Raw genomic sequence first — 19,294 nt, 5'->3', positions numbered from 1 at the left:
AACTGGGGAAGACATGAGCAGCCACTGACATCCATAACTTGCCTGTCATTTACAGATAGATTCCTGGAATTGTTAGGAGCGGGCCTAGTGCCCATGCATGAAGCCCTGTTGTCCTCTGTTGGACGTCAGGATCAGTGTGATGATATTAGGCATAACTCAGAGGCCATGGCAGAACAACATGAATCAACACCACATTTTAATTTTGTCTAAGACATTAAAAGATAGACCTTACCGTCCCAGCCACTTGGGAAGGCTGAGACAGGAAGATGATATATTCAAGGCTTGCCTAGGCAAACCGCTGAGATCCTGTCCCAAAACAGGGCTGAAGGTACAGCTCAGTGATAGGGCACTTGCCTAGCGTGTGTGAAGATGTAGGTTCAATCTCCAGAAATAAAACAACCCAAGATAAACACGTGTCAGTAAGATGCTGAGTATTATCTTTGCTCAGTTTCTACTGTCAACTCAATCGCCGGTTATTCCCTCATTGGTTAGTTACATGGACATACCAAATTGTCCAAGGACTGAGGGATTGCTCACCATCTTGCACATGACTTTTTGTGACCTAGGTGATGAACAGTTGTGGGCCAGGGGCTGGACAGAGCTTTGGGGAGGGAAGTACTGATTCATCAGTCTTTATGAAATAGGAAGTGTGGTTGCCATTTCCCTGCCCTTGACTCCACTAGACAAGGGTAAGAGACAAGGATTTGAATGTAGCCAGTAAAGACACAGCACCTCGGTAGCCTCAGAACAAATAGGAAACAGGTGAAACTGTCACCTTCGTTCTTTGAGGGCAATAATGACTGAAAAATAGAGAATTTAACTGCAGTCCCAAAGCGTTAGTTGTCACGGTCGTTCCTTCAAATGAGCGCATCAAACTGAGGGCCGCTGGTCCCGTGGACTTGCTCTGCAGACGGGGGCAGGGACCTTACCCAGGCCGACTGTGCCTTCAGCTTCCTCCATGTCTGAGAACTGACCCCATCCAGACACTGTGCCAAACACCAGACACAGCTTCTCTTAAAGAAACTAAGGACTCTAGAGTCCAGGCGGCTGGATGGGGAAGTGACACGACCCTCAGTTCAATCTGTGTTTGCTCGGCACTGCAGACTCACTGTTTCTGACCAAAGGCTAGACTTCTTGGGAGCCTAGTAGCAGAACTGCTGCTCCCACATCAGTTGTGACCTTGGCCTCTTGCTTTGGCTGAACGATCACAAACACAAACTCTCAGGCTCTTCCGTCTCGGAACTGCCCCTGAAAAGGTGGACACCGCTCGAAGGTGGCCTTGATTGTGGGTCAGTGCATAGACGTTCCAGCACAGAGGTGTCCAAGCCCAGCATGACAGGGAACAGAACTCTTGTGAGTGGATGGGACCTGGCCCCCCATTTCCGTCCTGTCTTTGTTTCACTCTGAAGATCCACTTGCTGCTTGGAACTTGATGCCAAAGGCTACCTGGGTTGGAACTCATGACTGCATTTGGCCTGATGTCTGCTGGGTGCTTTTAAATAAAGAAGCCTGCCTTTCAATGACTCAGAGGCTGCAGACACAGCCACATGACAGATGTCCTCTCAGCTCCGAGAGGTTCTCTTAACTGGCACCTCGCACTTCTGGGGGTCCTTGATATCTACTCCCTTGCCCTCTAAATCCCCCAAATCTTCCTGCATTGACTATTATGAACCACAGACATTCTTGATGTTGTTATGTCTTTTTACCTGTTCTGGAAACATCACAGAGTCTGAGTGTTCTTTTTCCTCTTCCTACTTTTGGTATTTTTTAGTTTTCTGCCTTGAGACAAGCTTTGATGCCCCAAGCTTCCCACAGCATGGCCTCTGCAGAAACATCTGTCCATCATTATCAGTAACAGTAGCTCTCCTGGACCTTGGAGATTTAGCATTGAAGACCCTGTAACAGTGGGTATCATGGATGCTATCCATCTCGTGACTGACTGTAGCCTGAGTCCAGAGTCCACATTAAACAATAAACATTACTCCTCTACATGTCCTATTTTTCCAGGCTTCTAGCCTTTGATATGCTTGAAGATCCCTCTGTGATTTGAATTTGTACAAAGACCTGAGGACAATGCCCTGCATTTTTGTAATTGTTTGGCATTGTGGCCATTGCTGTTCAGTTTGAAAGCTCACTGTGGAAGCTGATGCTGTTTGCACAATTCAGTTTTAATGAGGAATCAGTGCACTCAGGTTTGCCTTGAAAAGACTAGGACATGCATGGCTCCTTCCCTTCCCTTCCTTTCCCTTCTCTTCCCCTTCCTTCCTTTCAATCATAGACCACTCTCAGCTCAATGGTGATTACAGGACACTGTGCCCTCTGCGCTGTCACTCAGTACTCCCCATGTGATACCACAGTCCTCTTTTAAAAATTCTATTTGGCTTCATAGGAGTGGACTAACAAACTCTTATAAAAAGATTTATTTGTTTTATGTGTGTGAGTGTGTTGCTTGAACATATGTTTGTGTTCAACCTGCGTGCCTGGTGCATGTGGAGATCAAAAGAGTGCATTGGGTTCCCAGGAACTGAAGCTATGGATGGTTGTAAGCTGCCCTTTAGGTGCTGGGAATTGAGCTGAGGTCTTCCTCTAGAAGAGTAGCCAGTGCTCCTAACTTCAGAGCCATCTCGAGTTCCTGGACTTAGGTCTTAAAGACACATTTCATTTCATTTTTATCACTCCAGATCTTTTAATAAAGATTTGTTTATTTTATGTGTATGAATGTTTTGCCTATATGTATGTATGTGTGCCACATGCATGCCTAATGCCTGTGGAGGTCAGAAAAGGGCATTGGATCCCCTGGAACTGGAGTTAGGGACAGTTATGAGCTGCGTGTGGGTGCACACGAAGTACGCTTAACTGCTAAACCATTGCTCCATCCTCCACATAGTTTTTGATGGTACAGAGTTAAAAAAAAAAAAAATCACAAGGCAAATGTTTGTGGTGTGGTTCACTGTTAAGATAGTGATTTTAGGATTCGAGAAGCTGCAACTGGAATGGTATGGCCTGAGGAGGAAGTGGTGCCGGCCTGCGGTTTTGGAAAAGCTCTCCTTTACCAACTGTTCCCTAAAACTGCCTTTCCTGCCAGCTCTCTGGCACCTGAAAGCTTTTCTGCCGGATGATCTCACCCGGTTAAGTTAGGCATTGTTCCTGGAAATGAAACCTTTGTATCAGTTACTGCTGCATGACCAACCACTGAGAGACTCTCTGGCTGAAAGCACCCATTTGCTGTTTATAAGCCTGTGGGATGATTTGGGGAGGGCTGAGCTGCAGTCTCTTCCCCTGTCCAGCAGGGGAGGCGCCCACATATGCTTTTGTGGTTAGATAGCAAGTCAGCTGGTCCCAAGTGACCAACTTGTATTGCTTGGCTGTTTGCCGGAGTGTGGCTTTCACAGGACCACATTTTTCTCAGCTTCCAGTATGGTCAATGCTGGCTTCTTCACTTGAGAGCTGGGTACCTAGAGCAGCAATGGAGGACTAGGCCTAACATTCATGGACTTTTAACTTTTAAAATAAAATGTAAAATTGCTTCATTATTTATTTATTTGTTCTGTGTATGGGAACCCGTGTGTCACAACACAGGTGTAGAGGTCAGAGTTGGTGCTCTCCTTCCACCAAGAGGTTCCTAGAGATGGAACCCAGGTCAGCAGGCTTCATGGTGAGGACCTTCAGCACCTCAATGGCTCTCCAAAGCACTTGGTGAAAGCTGCTGCTTCTCCTTTGCAAATGTTCCATTTGCCTGAGCTAGTCTCAGGGCCAAGCTCAGCACACACACACACACACACACACACACACACAAAAGCACACACCTCATATACTATTCTCTTGATAAGAAAAAATTTGAGGAGAAAGGAAGAAGAAAAACAAAACTCCTTGATTACTTGAGAAGAGAGGAAGAGGCTCCGAGGCTAAGGCAGGGCTAATGGGCATCCAGGAACCAACTCCCTTTCTCCCTCCTAACTCTGCAAGGGGTGCACCTTGTCCCCAGCTTTCTTTCCAACAAGTTTCATTCCTTATATTAGCAGCTGTGTGCTCTCCCAGAGTCTGCAGTGAGTGCACAGCAACACCCCTCTGAGCTTCCCTACTTTATATCGTCTTAGACATGCATGTGATTTCTGGTGTATCTTTAATTCAGTATTGGCAATTGGAAGAGAACTCAGGGTGACTCAAATTACTGAGTTGTGGTGCTAGTTTGCTTACATTTAAATTTTTTTTTTCCTTTGGAATCCAATTACCGCGAGGCAGTTTTGTTGGCTCAACCATCTCTATGATAGTCTTTAGCCAAAACTATGTGTCTGAAAGTCTGGTTCAGCCCTGAGAGTTTCTGAGGCCTCGGCAGGACCTAAGAACGCACAGTGTAACACATACCCAGACGAAGCTGTCGCTGGCTGGTGCAGGAACTGCGGCACTATGAGAGCTGCTGCTGCAGCGTGCTGAGTGTAGACACGCCAAAGTCCAGGGGCCGAAGAGTGCCCCGCCCCGAAATCCTTAGGACTAGTGAGAGATCTTGAGGATGAGACCCCAGTGTGAACACGAAATTGATTTTTTCTTTCATCCTGAAGTAACATAGTAGGCGAGAGATAACCTTACATAGTGTTTTGTAATAATTTTGTGCACTTTGCCCGGAACCCATCACAGGAGGTTAGGTGAGAAAACTTTGACTGGCGCTGTCATGCTGATCCTGAGAATATTTCAGATTTTTGGAGCATTTCAGAGTTTGGATTTTAGGATTAGGACTGGCTGCTCAGGCTACCATGAAGGCAGTAAATTGAAATGAAATTGAATTAATGATGAATAAATTTAAAGCTAGTAAACCTTTGAAAAATGCTCCCATGCCTTAATTCTTCCCAATCTGTGTATACATACATACATACATACGTACATACATACGTACATACATACGTACATACATACGTATATACATAATTTGTGTGGATACCTCATCACCTGGCTCCTTGAACTACCACCTCCATTATCAGTTCTCTCTGCTGGTCCAGAGAGAAGAGTCCACAATTAGAAACCTCCAGCATGGGAAATCTCTTCTATATCTGATTTCCCCCTCATCTTTGTCTACACTGCAAGCCAAGCCACAGCAGACTCATCTTTCAAATCACTTTGTGCAACATTGTCTCGACGCGGTATTCATTCTTTAATCCTCTTGTGTTAGTTGTTCTTAGAGGCATTTCCACTGAACAGCGATCTTTAGAGAGTCCAGGAGGTGAATGATTTGCTTTATGATGAATGATATTCATTGCAGATGTCTGCTACTCAAAGGATGTATTGATGAATTTCTTAGTGAATGGTGGTAAAGGAATATTTGACGATCTAGTTTTATTATTAAAGGGAATAGTATTTCTTCTTTAAATGCAGTTTGCTGGGTCAATCTTTACCTTTTGGTACCATACATTCTTTTCATAAAAGACATCTTTTTACAGTTCTTCTGTGATTAAATTTTTAAGAATCCCCCTCCCCCATGTAGCCAGTGTAAATCATTGTAGGTAGAATCCACCCTCTAGTGGCCAAAAGCAACATGAAAGTTATAAAAGAAAGAAAGAAAGAAAGAAAAAAAGAATTTCTTTTTTTATATATGACTAGGTTGTAACCTAGTTCTGAAGGGAATGTTAAGAGAAGGCTTTTCACAAGAATGGCTACATCAGCGTATTGCTAGGAAATTCTCATGATGACAATCAATTTAAGATGAATCACCTTACCATATGCAAGTGCTTCTGTGAGGCAGGTTCACTGCAGAATTCACTTGACTTTTGGTGTTCTCTGTAACCATGCTGCACCAGCCATATGTCATCAGCGGTGTCATCTGTGATATGGCTCTTTGTTTGTCAATGCATATGCCTTGGAACAAGAATGCTGCTTGCTATCACAGATCTAACACTGATGCTTCCAACGCTATTAGAATTTTCCTTTCAAATATGATTTATGATTTATATGCTTAATCTAGAGAAACGTCTGGCTTTTAAACAAAATCTTCCCTACTGATTGATTAGTATACTTTTTTTTTAATAGCACTTTCTTCATTAGTGATGCCTCTTACTCTGGTGGTTGCTCTCCGTGTCTTTAGGCTTGTCCTTCTCTAGTTCCTTTCCTCCCATCTCTTAAAAAATTCATAGTGAAGTCAGGCCTTTTCTCACTATTCCCTGTTGTCTTACTGTCCAATCAAGGATTAGCCATAGAATGTGCTCATTATTTCCCTTATAATGTGAGTCACTGTTTGAACTGGTCATACTACATGCATAATATCCAGAAAGCATGGATGATAATATTCTTCATATTACACAAATCTTGTACTTCCATTATGGAAAATATAAAATGTAAATATATACACTTAAATATATTAAACCAAACCATTGTCGGTTTTGGAAAATATTTTCCCAGGCATTTTAATGTATGTTTGTTCAAACCAGACATCTAGGAATAAAAAGAAAGGACAGGACTCTTCTGCATTTATTCATGCAAAGGTTACTCTGCCTGATGATTTCATTTTCTTAGTAAATTTAATTCACCCGATTTGGTCAGGCATCCTTTCTCCTTACTAATCTGTGTCCTAAGGAGCATAAAATAAAGAGAAAATGAAGGACTTGGGTTCGGGTATTGAGCAGCAAGTCAAAAATTCTGCTTCTCAGCAGGAAACCAGCTTCACCCCTGAAGGTCCTCTCAGGACGGTGCTGTCGGAAGGTGGATTTTGAGAACGTCAGAGAGGAACAGCGTGTTTGCAGTAGAACCTCCTGGCCTTTGAGCTGCTGGGTCAGCCAGCCGGGCGCTGTGGAGTGCTGAGCTGGTGTGGTCTGTTTTGTCAGTGGGCTGCGGTGGGGTGGGCAGTCTTTGCCGCCTACGTGCTATGGTGTTTTAGAGAAATAGAATCGTTTAGCATTCAGATGCTCAGGTGTGCACAGTGTGTATGAGTCAGGAGCTCAACAGCTAGGTTGTCTGATTAGATAATGTTTGCCTGTTGGATCACACGACCACATGGCAAACGGATCAGGTGCTTATTCTGTGTCACACACTGCGCTAAGTACGTCCCTTGTGTCCCAACCTCATGAGCAGAGTCAAGTGCGTGTCCTCTTGATGACAGGCCAGAAACCTCCTCCTTTCACACATGTTCTTTATTGTTGCATATTCCCATGAGTCACCTTGATGGAAGGTGTCACCTATTGGGCCTAAGCTGCAGTCACATACCTGGGTGGCCTAGGAGCCCTCACATGTAAACACTCGCTATTGATACATAGAAAAACGGCTAATGAAGAGAAAATGGTGTCAAGTACATTTTATCCATGAAGGATAACTTGGGAACCAAGGTCTACAATGTCTGAACACCTCTCAAACTCAGAAACTACACTTTGCCTTAATCTGCGTCTTCAGGTGACCCTCCAAGGACAGTGGCCAAGGTTATTATACCAGCAGGTGATAGAGCTCTTTAGGAACCCCTGACGTTTCTGCAAGGGGCCTGCTCCCTGTCTGCTCTAATTTCATCATGTTCTGGGCTAATATCTTATCCTTATGGGCTTTTCTATCTGTAGTTTTGTTCGCTTGTTTCTTGTCTTCACCTTGACACCTCTGGGGTCCTCGACTCCCTCCCCCACTGTGTTCCTATATATCCTTCTCTTCCCCCATCTCCTTTTCTCTGGTCCTTGCCTACCTCTGGCTTCTTATTTTTACATATTACTTAATTTTTGTTATTAGTGTGTGTGCACACATGTGCATATGATGTACATGGGTACACATGCCACAGCACATGTGGAGGTCAGAGGAGAGTGCTTCTACCTGAGGAGCCATATTGCCAGCCCTATGTATCTCATAACCTGTAGCCGGAACCATCTATGCTGCTTTTGGCAACAGAGTCAGAGAGTTAAAACTCATTAAACAAAGTAATTGTTTTCCTCAGATCCTTTTGGTCACTTGAGGTTAGCTTCTAGAAAGGGTTTTATATTCCTTCCTGCTCCAACACTCTCTTCTGCCTCTTCCTCCTCATGAGATGTGACTGCTTTTGGAAGTTTGCCGAACATAAATTGGCCTCAGTAAATGCCCCTCTTACAGCCCTCAGTATGATGTTGCGGAAGTTGAAAATACAGAAGACAGGAGCCTGGCATGACCCTCACACTCTTTCCTTCTCACCCTCACGTCCTACTCATCATCAGGTATTTCTACCTTTTAAGTAGCTCCTAGCAATGATCAGGCACCACTTTTATCCTTGTTGGGATCCTGTGTTTTTTGTGGCAGCCTCCACAGTGGTCTCTCTCACCCCAGGCTTTTGAAGTAATGCTCAGCCTGTGAAATGAAGTCATTGCCTGCCCAACATCCCTCAGTGCCCTCAGGCTTCCTGTCATCAATGAGTTTCACAGGAATTTGAAAGCTCACAGTCACTCCTATTTACATAATAGGATTATGTCCTCTATGCCTACATCTCTTAACTACCATGGGTGAGGTGGAGAATTTGATCTCCTGGGAACAGGCCTAGACTTGAATCATGGATGTTCACATTTATCTACTCACACCGAAAAGAGGGAAAACCACAAGTTCTTAAAGAAACCTCTCTTTACTCATGCCTTTCTTACTGTACTTGACTACAAAGTACGAATGGGTGAGAGGTCCTCTCAGGCTGCGTTTGCCCTGCGTTCAGGTGGAGATGGGGTCTGAGCAGTGGCTCTTAGCCTGCTGGGCCCGAGCATATGGCTGCTGGGTTGAGATGATCTTGCCAGGTTTCTCTCAGGCAGCACGAAGCATGAATCGCCCCCTTCTTCCCCCAAGGCGACAGGAATGGATGAGTTGCTGGAATTTGTCACACGTGTGAAAGCCATCTGCCTACAACCACAGCCTCTGAGTTTTGGAATTCTCAGAGGGTGACAACTTGATGGGCCAGGCGAGGAAAAGAACTAAGGAGTAAACACTGGGCGGCAGCCATCTTCCATTGGTGTTCGCAGGGTGTGGAGCCTGTGGGGGGAAGGAGAAGAACTGGGAGGAGGTCTTGCTTCCCAGTGGAGCAGCAGGTGTTTGGGAGCACTGCTCTCCTTCTCAGAGACCATGGCATCTATGTCGAGTTGATGAGCCAGTCCCTCATGGTGGGCTGGGGCCTCCTTGCCTGAAAAGTAGGGGAAGCCCTTCCTGGAAAACAGTTCTGCCAGCTCATTTGCTCAGGCCAAAGCACCCCGAGTTCTCAGTGTTCTCTATATGTACAGGAGGAGCACTGTGTGTGTATGTCTGTGTATGTGTGTGTTCATCAGGGACTTGTTAGATTGGCTTGTACAACTGGAAGATGGGCTTGATCATGCTACTGAAAAGGATGTGATTTATAACTTATGGATGGCTCATTTCTGGAACTTTCTATGTAAAGTTTTAGGGCTATAATTTATGGTGAGCCAATGAAACTGCAGAAAACTAAAACTTGAGATAAACCTCAGAGACATAAGTAAGCATGAATCGGAATGTATGGTCTGACTTATATCCCTCCCCAAATTCATGTTCTGAAGCTCTGACTTCGGTGTGATTGTCTGTGGAGACAGGGCCCTGGGAGGGGTGACTGAAGGAGCTGGGGAGACAACTCGTGTGTAAAGTACTGGTTTCGGAAATGTGAGGACCTGAGCTTGCTGCTCAGAGCCTAACTGTTGGCTCATACAGTGCTAAGACAGATGGGAAAAGACCCAACAAGGTGAACAGCACTGAGGAATGACCTCTGGGGTTGACCTCTGGCCTCTGCACACACATTCGAACATGTGTGCTCTTACCCATACATGCACACGCATGAACACACACACACAGAGGTTATTAAAGTTCAGCAGGGTCCCAAAAGTAAGGCTCTGGTGAAGTGTTTATCCACCAGAAGGAAGCATGTAGCTGAGTGTGTAGCCTGCTTTGTCTAGCGTACACAAAGCCCTGCATTACCACATGAACCAGGTATGGTGATGCGCACCTCTCATCCAGCAGATGTCCTTGCTTTTGACCTTCCCTTCTGCGGAACTGTGAGAATTCGTTTTCTCTTATTTAATCAGTCCTTTCTGGGCTCTTTTATGGTTTTCCTAGCAGACAGACACACTGGACAATGTGTCTTAGGATTCACCGCGGGGCCATCATCAGTTTCTTTAACCCTGTGACTCTGTAAATGGGGAGTAGTTAGGTACTTCGTTGCTGTTGTCTTTGGGATAGGGTCTCGTTAGGCGTAGGCAGGCCCTGAACTCACTGTGTAGCTGAGAATGACTTTGAACTTCTCATCCTCCTGCCTTTGCCTCTCCGGTGCTGGGATTATGGGTGTGCACCGCCGTACCTGGTCCATGAGGTACTGGGGGTGGAATGGGGGGTTTGTGTATGTAGACAAAGCAGGCTGCAATCTCAGCTACACACTTCCTTCTGGTTGATAAATATTCAACAACCCCAATACACACAAAGGGCCTGTCTTACTTCCTCTTCTACTGCTAGGAAGAGACACTGTCACCAAGGTAGCGTATAGCATAAAGCATGTAACTGGGGCTTGTTTCCTGTTTGGGAGGGTTAGTCCAGGACTGGCATGCAGGGGAACATGGTGGCAGGCAGGCATGGTGCTGGAGCAGTAGCTGAGACCTACATCCTGATCCTCAGGCATGAGATAGGAAAGGAGACTGGACCTGGTGTGGGCTTTTGAAGTCTCAAAGCCAACCCTCAGTGACAAACCTCCTCTAAAACCACACCTCTTAATCCTTCCTAAACTACATCAAATGCAGGAGCTACAGGGCAGGGGGCGGGGATTCTCATTCAAATTACCACAGGGCCTGACACCTCTCAGGCACCTCTCAACTTGCCACTGGACTGGGAGAAGCTTGAGATAGAGACCTTGTTTTATAGCCTTGTGTCTGGGACCCCTGAGACTCCTGGAATGTCACAGGCACATGTGAGTTGCAAGGAAGGTCTTGGATCCAGTCAAACTGGATCCAAGAAGCTGTTGGCATGCTTGTGAACACTGCAAGTGGAGCCTCAGCCTTCAGGCTTCTGTTCTACTAGAGGAAGAAGTGTGGAGAGCTCAGTTAGATTTCAGACAGCTCTAAATGATAAGGTGGAGATCAACTGAGTGTGGGGTAGCCTTCACATCACAGAGCTGAGGAGATGGCTCAGGGGCTGCCTCTTCTTGAGGACCTGAGTTCAGATCTCCAGCACTCTCTGCTTTATTTCCCAGAGACAGGGACTCCCGCTGAGCCTGAAACTAGGCCTGTTGTCAGCAAGCCGCAGTGAACCTCCAGTGTGCCTTGCCCCAAAGCACTGAGGTCAGCAGTGTGCGCTGCCTCGCTGGGCTTTGTTAAGTGGGTGCTAGGATTTGAACTGAGGTTCTTATGCTTATGTAGCAAGTGCCTTAGCCACATCTCTAGCCTCCATTTTTTTTCCCTTTGACTAGCCTAAGTTTTCAGACCCTGGGCCCACTGCCCTGGTCTAATTTGTTTGCCTGAATTAGTTATCAGCGGGAGGTGGCCACCTCATTTCTCAGAGCCCTTCTCTTTTGGAAGGAATGCCATTTAATTGAAAGAGTACAATTTAGGGCTCTTTGGCAACCAGTGTGAAAGGGTGCCTTGACATTTCTGTAAAGGCATTTAAATGTTACTGTCTCAGAAGAAACAATTTTAGAATATGAAACCTTTATTCCCACCCCCACCCCCCAACCCCTAGCCAGGCAAGGAAGAAAAACACCACCAGCTTAATTATATCTGTAGAATAACGCGCACGCTTGCTACTCACGATGCTACGGGAAGATAATGGTACTACTGGCAAATTACAAAATAATTACGGATAATTTCATGAAACTTGCTTTGGGGTTTTTGTTGGTGTAAATGGCACCTCGCTTTAGATGGCAGGGATACATGCAGAGCCTTATGTTTTTCCTGATTGATTAAAGATCTATGGGGAGAGCAAACAGGACCGTCTCCCATTGGCTTAGAAAGGTCCCTCTCGTAGGTGTGTGATCAAGCCCAGGGCTTTGTGTATGCAAGGCAAGCAGCCTACCAACTGAGAAACATCCCCAGCCTCATAAAAATGCTCTTATAATTAGGAAAAAGGAGCCCAGAGACACTTAATTCTCTGTCTGCATGTTGTGTGTATGTACAAATATATGTGCATGGAGTGTGGAGGCCAGTTGTGTTGTTCCTCAGGCACCGTCTACTGTTTTTTTTTTTAAGACAAGGTGTCTTAGTTAGGGTGACTATTGCTATGACAAAGCACCATGACCCAAAGCAATTTGGGGAGGAAAGTGTTTATTTGTCTTACACTTCCATATCTCTGTTCATCACTGAAGGAAGTCAGGACAGGAACTCAAACAGGGGAGGAACCTGGAGGCGGGAGCTGATGCAAAGGCCAAGGAAGCGTGCTGTTTACTGGTTTGCTCAGCCTGCTTTCTCTCAGAGATCACATCACCCACCATGGGCTGGGTCCTCCTCCATCAATCACTAATTCAGAAAATGCTCCATGCAGCCTGACCTTGTGGAGACATTTTCTCTGTGAAGGTTCCTTCCTCTCAGATGACTAGAGCGTGTGTCAAGTTGGCATGAAGTTAGCCAGCACACAGGGTCTCTCGAAGGCCTGGAACATGCCAAGTAGGCTAGCGTGGCTGGCCAGCGAGCTGCAGGGACCCATCTGTCTCTGCCTCCCCAGCACTGGGATTACAAATGTGTGCCACCATGCTTGGCTTTTTCAATTTTTTTTTTCTCTTAATGTGAGTTCTGGGGAAAAAAACTTAGGTTCTTGTGCTTGCAAGGCAAGCAATATGCATGGCTGAACTCTCTCCCCAGCCCCTAGTTTCTTATATATAAAGTATTGTGATAAGAAGCCTAGAGCGTGGTGTCTCCCTTCTTAACCTGGTTTTAAAGGTGCACTGCGGAAGTGCCTGCTGTCTGCACATTGCAGTGCAGCACATCCTTAGAGCCCAGTCGCCTCACCTCACTGAAATGCACTACACACCTGCCAGCAGCTCCCAGTGCCCCTTTTTCTCATCCCAGAAACCACCATTCTATGATTTGCTCCTGGGAGTTTGACCTCTAGCTGTAGAGGTCGGAGTTCGTTCTTCCATCACACCTAGCATAATGTCTAGATGGTCCATGTTGTAGGCAAGGATAGATTTTCTTCTTCTTTTATCCCAAATAATGTTCTATTGTGTGGACACAGAACATTTTTTTTTTTAGCCACTCAGCTATTGGTGGTTGTTTAGGTTGTTGCTATCTTTTGGGTATTATGAATAATGCTGTGATGGATGGAGGAGTGCTAATATTTCCCCTAGATTCTGCTTTGAATTCCAATAAATACCCTGAAATGCAGTGGCCTAATCATATAGCATTTTTATTTCAATGCTTTAAGAACTTGCATATTCTTTTCCATGCAGCTGTCTCGTGTTATGTTCCCACCAACGCTGCACAGGATAAGCTTATTTATGATGAGTTTAATGGCCAACACAATCTAGAATCACAGAGAAAGAAAGTTCAAGTCAAAGATTGTCTAAGAATAAAGCTGCTGTAAACATAGTTGAACAAATGTCCTTGTTGTATGGGTGGAGCATCTTTCTGGTATATGCCCAGGACTGGTATAGCTGGGTCTTAAGGTAACACTATTCCCAATTGTCTGAGAGAGTACCAGATTGATTTCCAAAGTGGTTGTACAAGTTTGTACTTGTACAGCATGGAGGAGGGTTCCCCTTACTTTATATCTTTACCAGCATGTGCTATCACTTGAGTTTTTGATCTGAGCCATTCTGATGGGTGTGAGATGTAGTCACAGAGTTGTTTTGATTTGCATTTCCCTAATGACTGAGGATGTTGTGCATTTTTAAAAATGTTTTTCTGCCCTTCGATATTCCTCTGTTGAGAATTATCTGTTTAGTTCTGTACCACATTTTTTAATTGGATTATTTGGTTTGCTGGAGTTTAATTTCTTGAGTTCTTTCTGGAAGCAACCAAAATGTCCCTCAGCTGAAGAATGGATACAGAAATTGTGGTACATTTACACAATGGAATACTACTTAGCTCTTAAAAACAAGGAAATCATTAAATTTTCAGGCAAATGGATGGAACTAGAAAAGATCATCCTGAGTGAGGTAACCCAGAAGTAGAAAGACATGCAGTGAATTTACTCCCTTATAAGTAGATATTAGTCATATAATACAGGATAACCATACTACAATCCACAGACCCAAGGAAGCTAAGTAACAAGGAGGACCCTAGGGAGGATGCTTAATTCTCATTAAGAAGGGCAAATAGAATAGACACTGGAAGTGGTTGGAAGAGAGGGAACAGGATAGGGACTACCATAAATGTCCTCTGAAAGACTCTACCATGCAAGGGATCAAAGCAGATGCTAAGACACACAGCCAAACCTTGGGCAAATGCTGCGAGTCTTATGGAAGAAGGGAGGGATAGAAGGACCTGGAGGGTACAGGAGCTCCACAAGGAGATGAACAAAGCCAACAATTCTGGTCTCATGGGGGTTTGCAGAGACTGATGCACCAACCAAAGGCCATTAATGAAGAGGACCTTAACCCCCTGCTGAGATGTAGCTGATAGGCAGCTCAGTCTCCCTGTGAGTGCCCTAGTAAAAGGAGCAGGAGCTGTCTCTGACATGGACTCAGCTGCCCATTCTTTGATCATTTCCCTTTGGTATGGGGAGTGTTGCCAGGGCCACAAAGGAAGAGAATGCTAGCAGTCCTAATGAGACTTGATAGGCTGGGGTCAGATGGCAGGGGAGGAGGGCTCCCCCTTTCTGAGAAATAGGAGAGGGGAATAGAGGGAGGAGAGGGTGAGACCAGGAGGAGACAAAGGAGGGGGCTATAATTGGGATGTAAAGTGAGTAATTATAAAAAATAAATTTAAATTAACAATAACAACAACAACAAAACGCAAAGATTGTGTAAGTCAGGTTAGCCAGTGGGTGTCATGATCACATTGATTAAAATGTGAAGACCTGCCTACTGTGGGTGGCACCATTCCCTAGGAAGGGAATCCTGGCTTGCGTAGGAATGGAGAAAGTAAGTTGAGCACTAGCATGCATGCATTAACTCATTGCTCTTTGCTCTTGACTGTGGGTGTTACTAGGTTCTCTCAGCCTCTACCGCTATGACTGACCTGCAGTGATGAACTCTGTCATGAGCCTTGAAGCATAAGCCAAGTAAATCCCTTCTCTTTTAAGTTGTTTTTGTCTGGTATTTTTCTCATAGCAACAAGAAAAAGAACTAAGATAGGTTCCAATTTCTTCTGAACTTCAGCAACTCTTGTAGTTCTATTTTTTTGGTTTATTTTTATTAATTACAATTTATTCACTTTGTATCCCCCCTGTAGCTCCCTCCCTCCTCCCCTCCCAATCCTACCCTTCCTCCCTCTTCCCCACTCTTGCCCCTCCCCCAGTCCACTGATAAGGGAGGTCTTCTTTTCCTTCCTTCTGATCCTAGTCTATTAGGTCTCATTAGGAGTGGCTGCATTGTCTTCCTCTGTGGCCTGGTAAGGCTGCTCCCCCTTCAGGGGGAGGTGATCAAAGAGCAGGCCAATCAGTTCATGTCAGAGATAGTCCCTGTCCCCATTGCTATGGAACCCACTTGGACACTGAATTGCCATAGGCTACCTCTGTGCAGGGGTTCCAGGCCATCTCCATGAGTGGTCCTTTGCTGGAGTATCAGTCTTTTAAGACCCCTGTGCCCAGACTTTTTGTATCTGTTGCTCTCCTTGTGGAGCTCCTGTCCTCCCCAGGTCTTACTATCTCCCCCCTCTTTCCTAAGATTCCCTGCACTCTGCCCAAAGCTTGGCCATGAGTCTCAGCATCTGCCTCCATTTGTTGTTCTTTCTTTTTCATGGTCATCCTAACAGGTGTGATGCGGCGTCTCAGTGTGGCTTTAATTTTACTTTCTTGATGACTAGTGATTTTGATTATCCTTTTATATACCTGTCCACCATTACCGGTATTTTATACTACACACAAAAGTCAAGTGAAACTTGGATTAAAGGCTTAGACTGTTGGAAGAAAACAGGAAACTCTTTATAGTTCTTGGCAATGATTTCTGGAATATGACATGAAAAAGCGTAGGCAACGGTGCTATCTTAGTCCATGAAGAGTCAAATAGTCACTACTTCTTGTTGGTAGGCTGCTGGGTTTCTGCTTTCACAGTGTGGAAATAGACACAGCCAATATGGCTGGATGTAGCAGCATCTCAGTAAACCTTTGCTTGCAAAAATAGCCTGGGAAGGATTTGGCTTGTAAGCTGTTGCTTGATGAAGCCTTTTTGCTCCAGACTTTTGTGCCTGTGTACTGCCGGATGCTGAGCCAGCTCTCCACAGTTGATGCCAGTAACAGCACTCCCACCCATCATGATGACAAAATGCCAAACGTCCTCTGGCGGACAAAATCATTGTTAGCTGTGACCTTCTTGCCTAGATGACAGAGACAACCTGATAAAGAGTCCAGGAGATGCTTTCCTAAGATTACAGAGTGTGGGGTAGAATAGAAGAAGAGCCTACACACCCGTGGTGTATTTGTCTTAGGTAGGTCAAGGTTGCCTCAAAGGGACCATTATTACCACCTAAATTTGGAAAGTGGTTCAAAAATAGCTGTGACGGTAACACAGTTGCAAAGTGCTCTGTTAATGATGGAAATATGAGCTTAACCTACTTTCTAGATAGGCACAAGAAGCAAAGCATTGGGCATGCTAGTGTGTTCTAATGGGACTCTGAGCTGAGGGCCTTTTGTCAGAAAGGCCAGGCCGTAGGGTGGGGACAACCAGCAATTCTAATTCCCACTTGTGCAAAGGTTTATTTTTTCTGCTTATCTGAATTCAGAACAAACACAGGCTGAGTGAATTTTGAAAGCACTCACATGGTTCTCATTGTTTGGACGGGGCCAGACAAAAAATGGCCTGGTTTCACTGCAAATTGGCAATAACACATGTTTTTGAAAGTTGGAAACAGCATAATGTCTCATCTCAGAGAATGGTGTCTTCTTGTCTTGTAGAATAAACACCTGTTTTGCAAAATAGAAGCATAAAAGCTGTTTTTATAAAAATTGTTGAGTTTCTTTTCTTTATTCCTATTATTCTCCAGTTGTTAAAAAATTAAGTACAATTTGAAATCGTATAACATATAGATTTGTGTTTTCAAACAAACAAGAAAACAGTATCAAAACAAGCCCGCATCCCAACAAAAAATTCAGTTAAGCCATTTTGAAATCACTTTCTCTTTGGATTTGGCATCGGGGGGCGGGGGGGAAGCTTCCTTCTTTAATAGTTTTTTTTCACACAAATGCATTTTTCTTGCTAACAAGGGGAAACAGTGTGCAAATTATCCCTAAAAGGAGCTGTTCGTGATCATGTGCTGGAAATGCTGCCACCTCAATGTCTCCTATGACTAGAGCTGATATATTTGATGACTGACTTCTCCAATGCCAGAACCCTCAGAGTCATACAGGAGAGGCCAGTATGCTTCTGTTCTTGGGGCCATGAGAAAATCTGTGAAGAATCGCGCCTCTCAACAATTCACATTTCCATGTGCCCCCAATTGCCCCATAGCTTCTACCGACTGCCTGGTTATCCTCTTTTTGGATCAGCAGAATGTAGGATTTTGTGGGGTACGCCTGATGACAGCTGTTCCTCTTTGTCCCCCAGGTTATCATGGCCTCTACTGTGAGGAAGAATACAATGAGTGCCTGTCTGCTCCGTGCCTGAATGCTGCTACGTGCAGGGACCTGGTCAGTGGCTATGAGTGTGTGTGCCTGGCGGAATACAAAGGTGAGCTGCTTCTCATGCTTTCTTGGCTCTAAATGGCCACGCCACACGGAGCTCTCAACTTGGTAGGTGGGGCCCCAATTGGAGCACGGATTTGTTTGTGATAAAAACCAAATACTGAGGCTGGGATGGTCGATGGGTTCAGGGAAACTCATTTGTAAGTCTTAGGCTTCCTCCTGATAGACTGAGAAACCCCTCCCCTGCCTTTTTCTTATATGCATCTCTGTTGAATGCATATAAAGATAGAAACTGAGAGGGTGGTTAAGGCATACTGGCAGAGACAGGCTAAAGGCTATGGCTGGGAACAACCACAACAAAAAAGTGTGTTGGTCTCCATGGCTTGCTGGGTAAAAACAGGACACCCTTGGTGGGAGGGGGTAGAGCCTCATGTATTGGCAAAATGAGTTCTTACCAAACAAGTCAGTTGGGAGGCAAATGTTCATCTGATTAGATGCCTGTTAACGTCACTCTGACAGCTGACATTGATTGGGTAGTTATCGGGTGTGGACCACGTTCTAAACATGCACGTGCATTCGCTCATTGAATCCCGCCAGCAGCCCTGCAAGGCAGATGGTGATGTGACCATGAGCTAGCCGGTGTGGGTCAGTTCCTAAGGCCCTTGGCTTCTAGACATGGTGTACGAATGGCATGGCTTCATGTAAGCCCAGATGCTCAAGTTTGAGAGCTACAGCCTGCATCAGCTGGAGCAGGAGAGCCGCTCACTAGCTCTTGCACTGTTCTCTAAGCCAGAGCACCAGGGCTGGCTTTAGCTTTTTGAGATACTTCCTTGGCTCCAATTATATCTGATTCCCTTAACCTTTCGACTCCTTTCACTGCTTACTTGATGGCCTCCATCTGCCTCTTCCTGCTTCTCTTTCATGGGCCCTCCTCTATTTATGATCTTTCTGGAAAGCTTTTAGAACTGGCACACTCGGTGAGGGCTCTGGATGCAAGTGTTAAAGCTGGGACAGGTCTTTATACCCAGAATTATCTGCTGTTTCATTTGGAACAGGATACCCAGTGAAAGCCAAAAAGCATCCACTCTTTCAAATCCACAGGGGCAGATATGTTGGCTTCTCCTTGTGGCTTTTCAGCTGTGGTCTCTCAGAGCATGGAGGAAGAGGGCAATTCATTTGATTCTGAAAAGAAGAATAAAAGAACAATGAACCTGGTGGCCTAATGAACTCATCTTAATCATGCCACAAAGTGCTCAGATAGATTTTTGTTTTCTCTGTATAAAGTACAAGCAGTGATGCTTACAGAGATTTTCCTACCCTTCAGTAATAGAGTTGGTACAAGCAGTAGGCTTAAAACAATGGCGACCTCCAATATTCTTTAGTTTATGGAGCAGGTCTCATCTTTATAAGTAGCAAAACCATTAAGCGGATGTATCCTGAGTATGTATGTCCTATCTTCGACCTTTAGTTCATACTGTCTTTATTAAGCAAGAAAATATAGTTGTATGCAAAAGCCTACTGATGTGCCTGAAAATTCAAAGGCTGTGACGTTGACCTTTCCCATGTGATTTCCATTCATTCTCAGTGTAGTTGTCCATATTGTTGCTCTAAAATCACAGCGCTTCTT

At 44.9% G+C, this 19,294-nt stretch overlaps 1 protein-coding gene across 1 annotated transcript in view; it reads left to right on the top strand.

The window, feature by feature from the left end:
- The window catches only part of Dner (delta/notch like EGF repeat containing), a 277,351-nt gene that overhangs the window by 212,862 nt on the left and 45,195 nt on the right, over nucleotides 1-19,294 (top strand). The window contains exon 9 of the mRNA XM_060368734.1: nucleotides 17,591-17,713. Within this exon, the coding sequence (XP_060224717.1) occupies nucleotides 17,591-17,713 (123 nt within the window). The remainder of the gene's footprint in view (nucleotides 1-17,590; nucleotides 17,714-19,294) is intronic.

Source organism: Meriones unguiculatus, chromosome 15 (genome assembly GCF_030254825.1).
Source record: "Meriones unguiculatus strain TT.TT164.6M chromosome 15, Bangor_MerUng_6.1, whole genome shotgun sequence".
Classification (NCBI taxonomy): domain Eukaryota; kingdom Metazoa; phylum Chordata; class Mammalia; order Rodentia; family Muridae; genus Meriones; species Meriones unguiculatus.
This window is presented reverse-complemented; position numbering and strand designations above follow the sequence as displayed.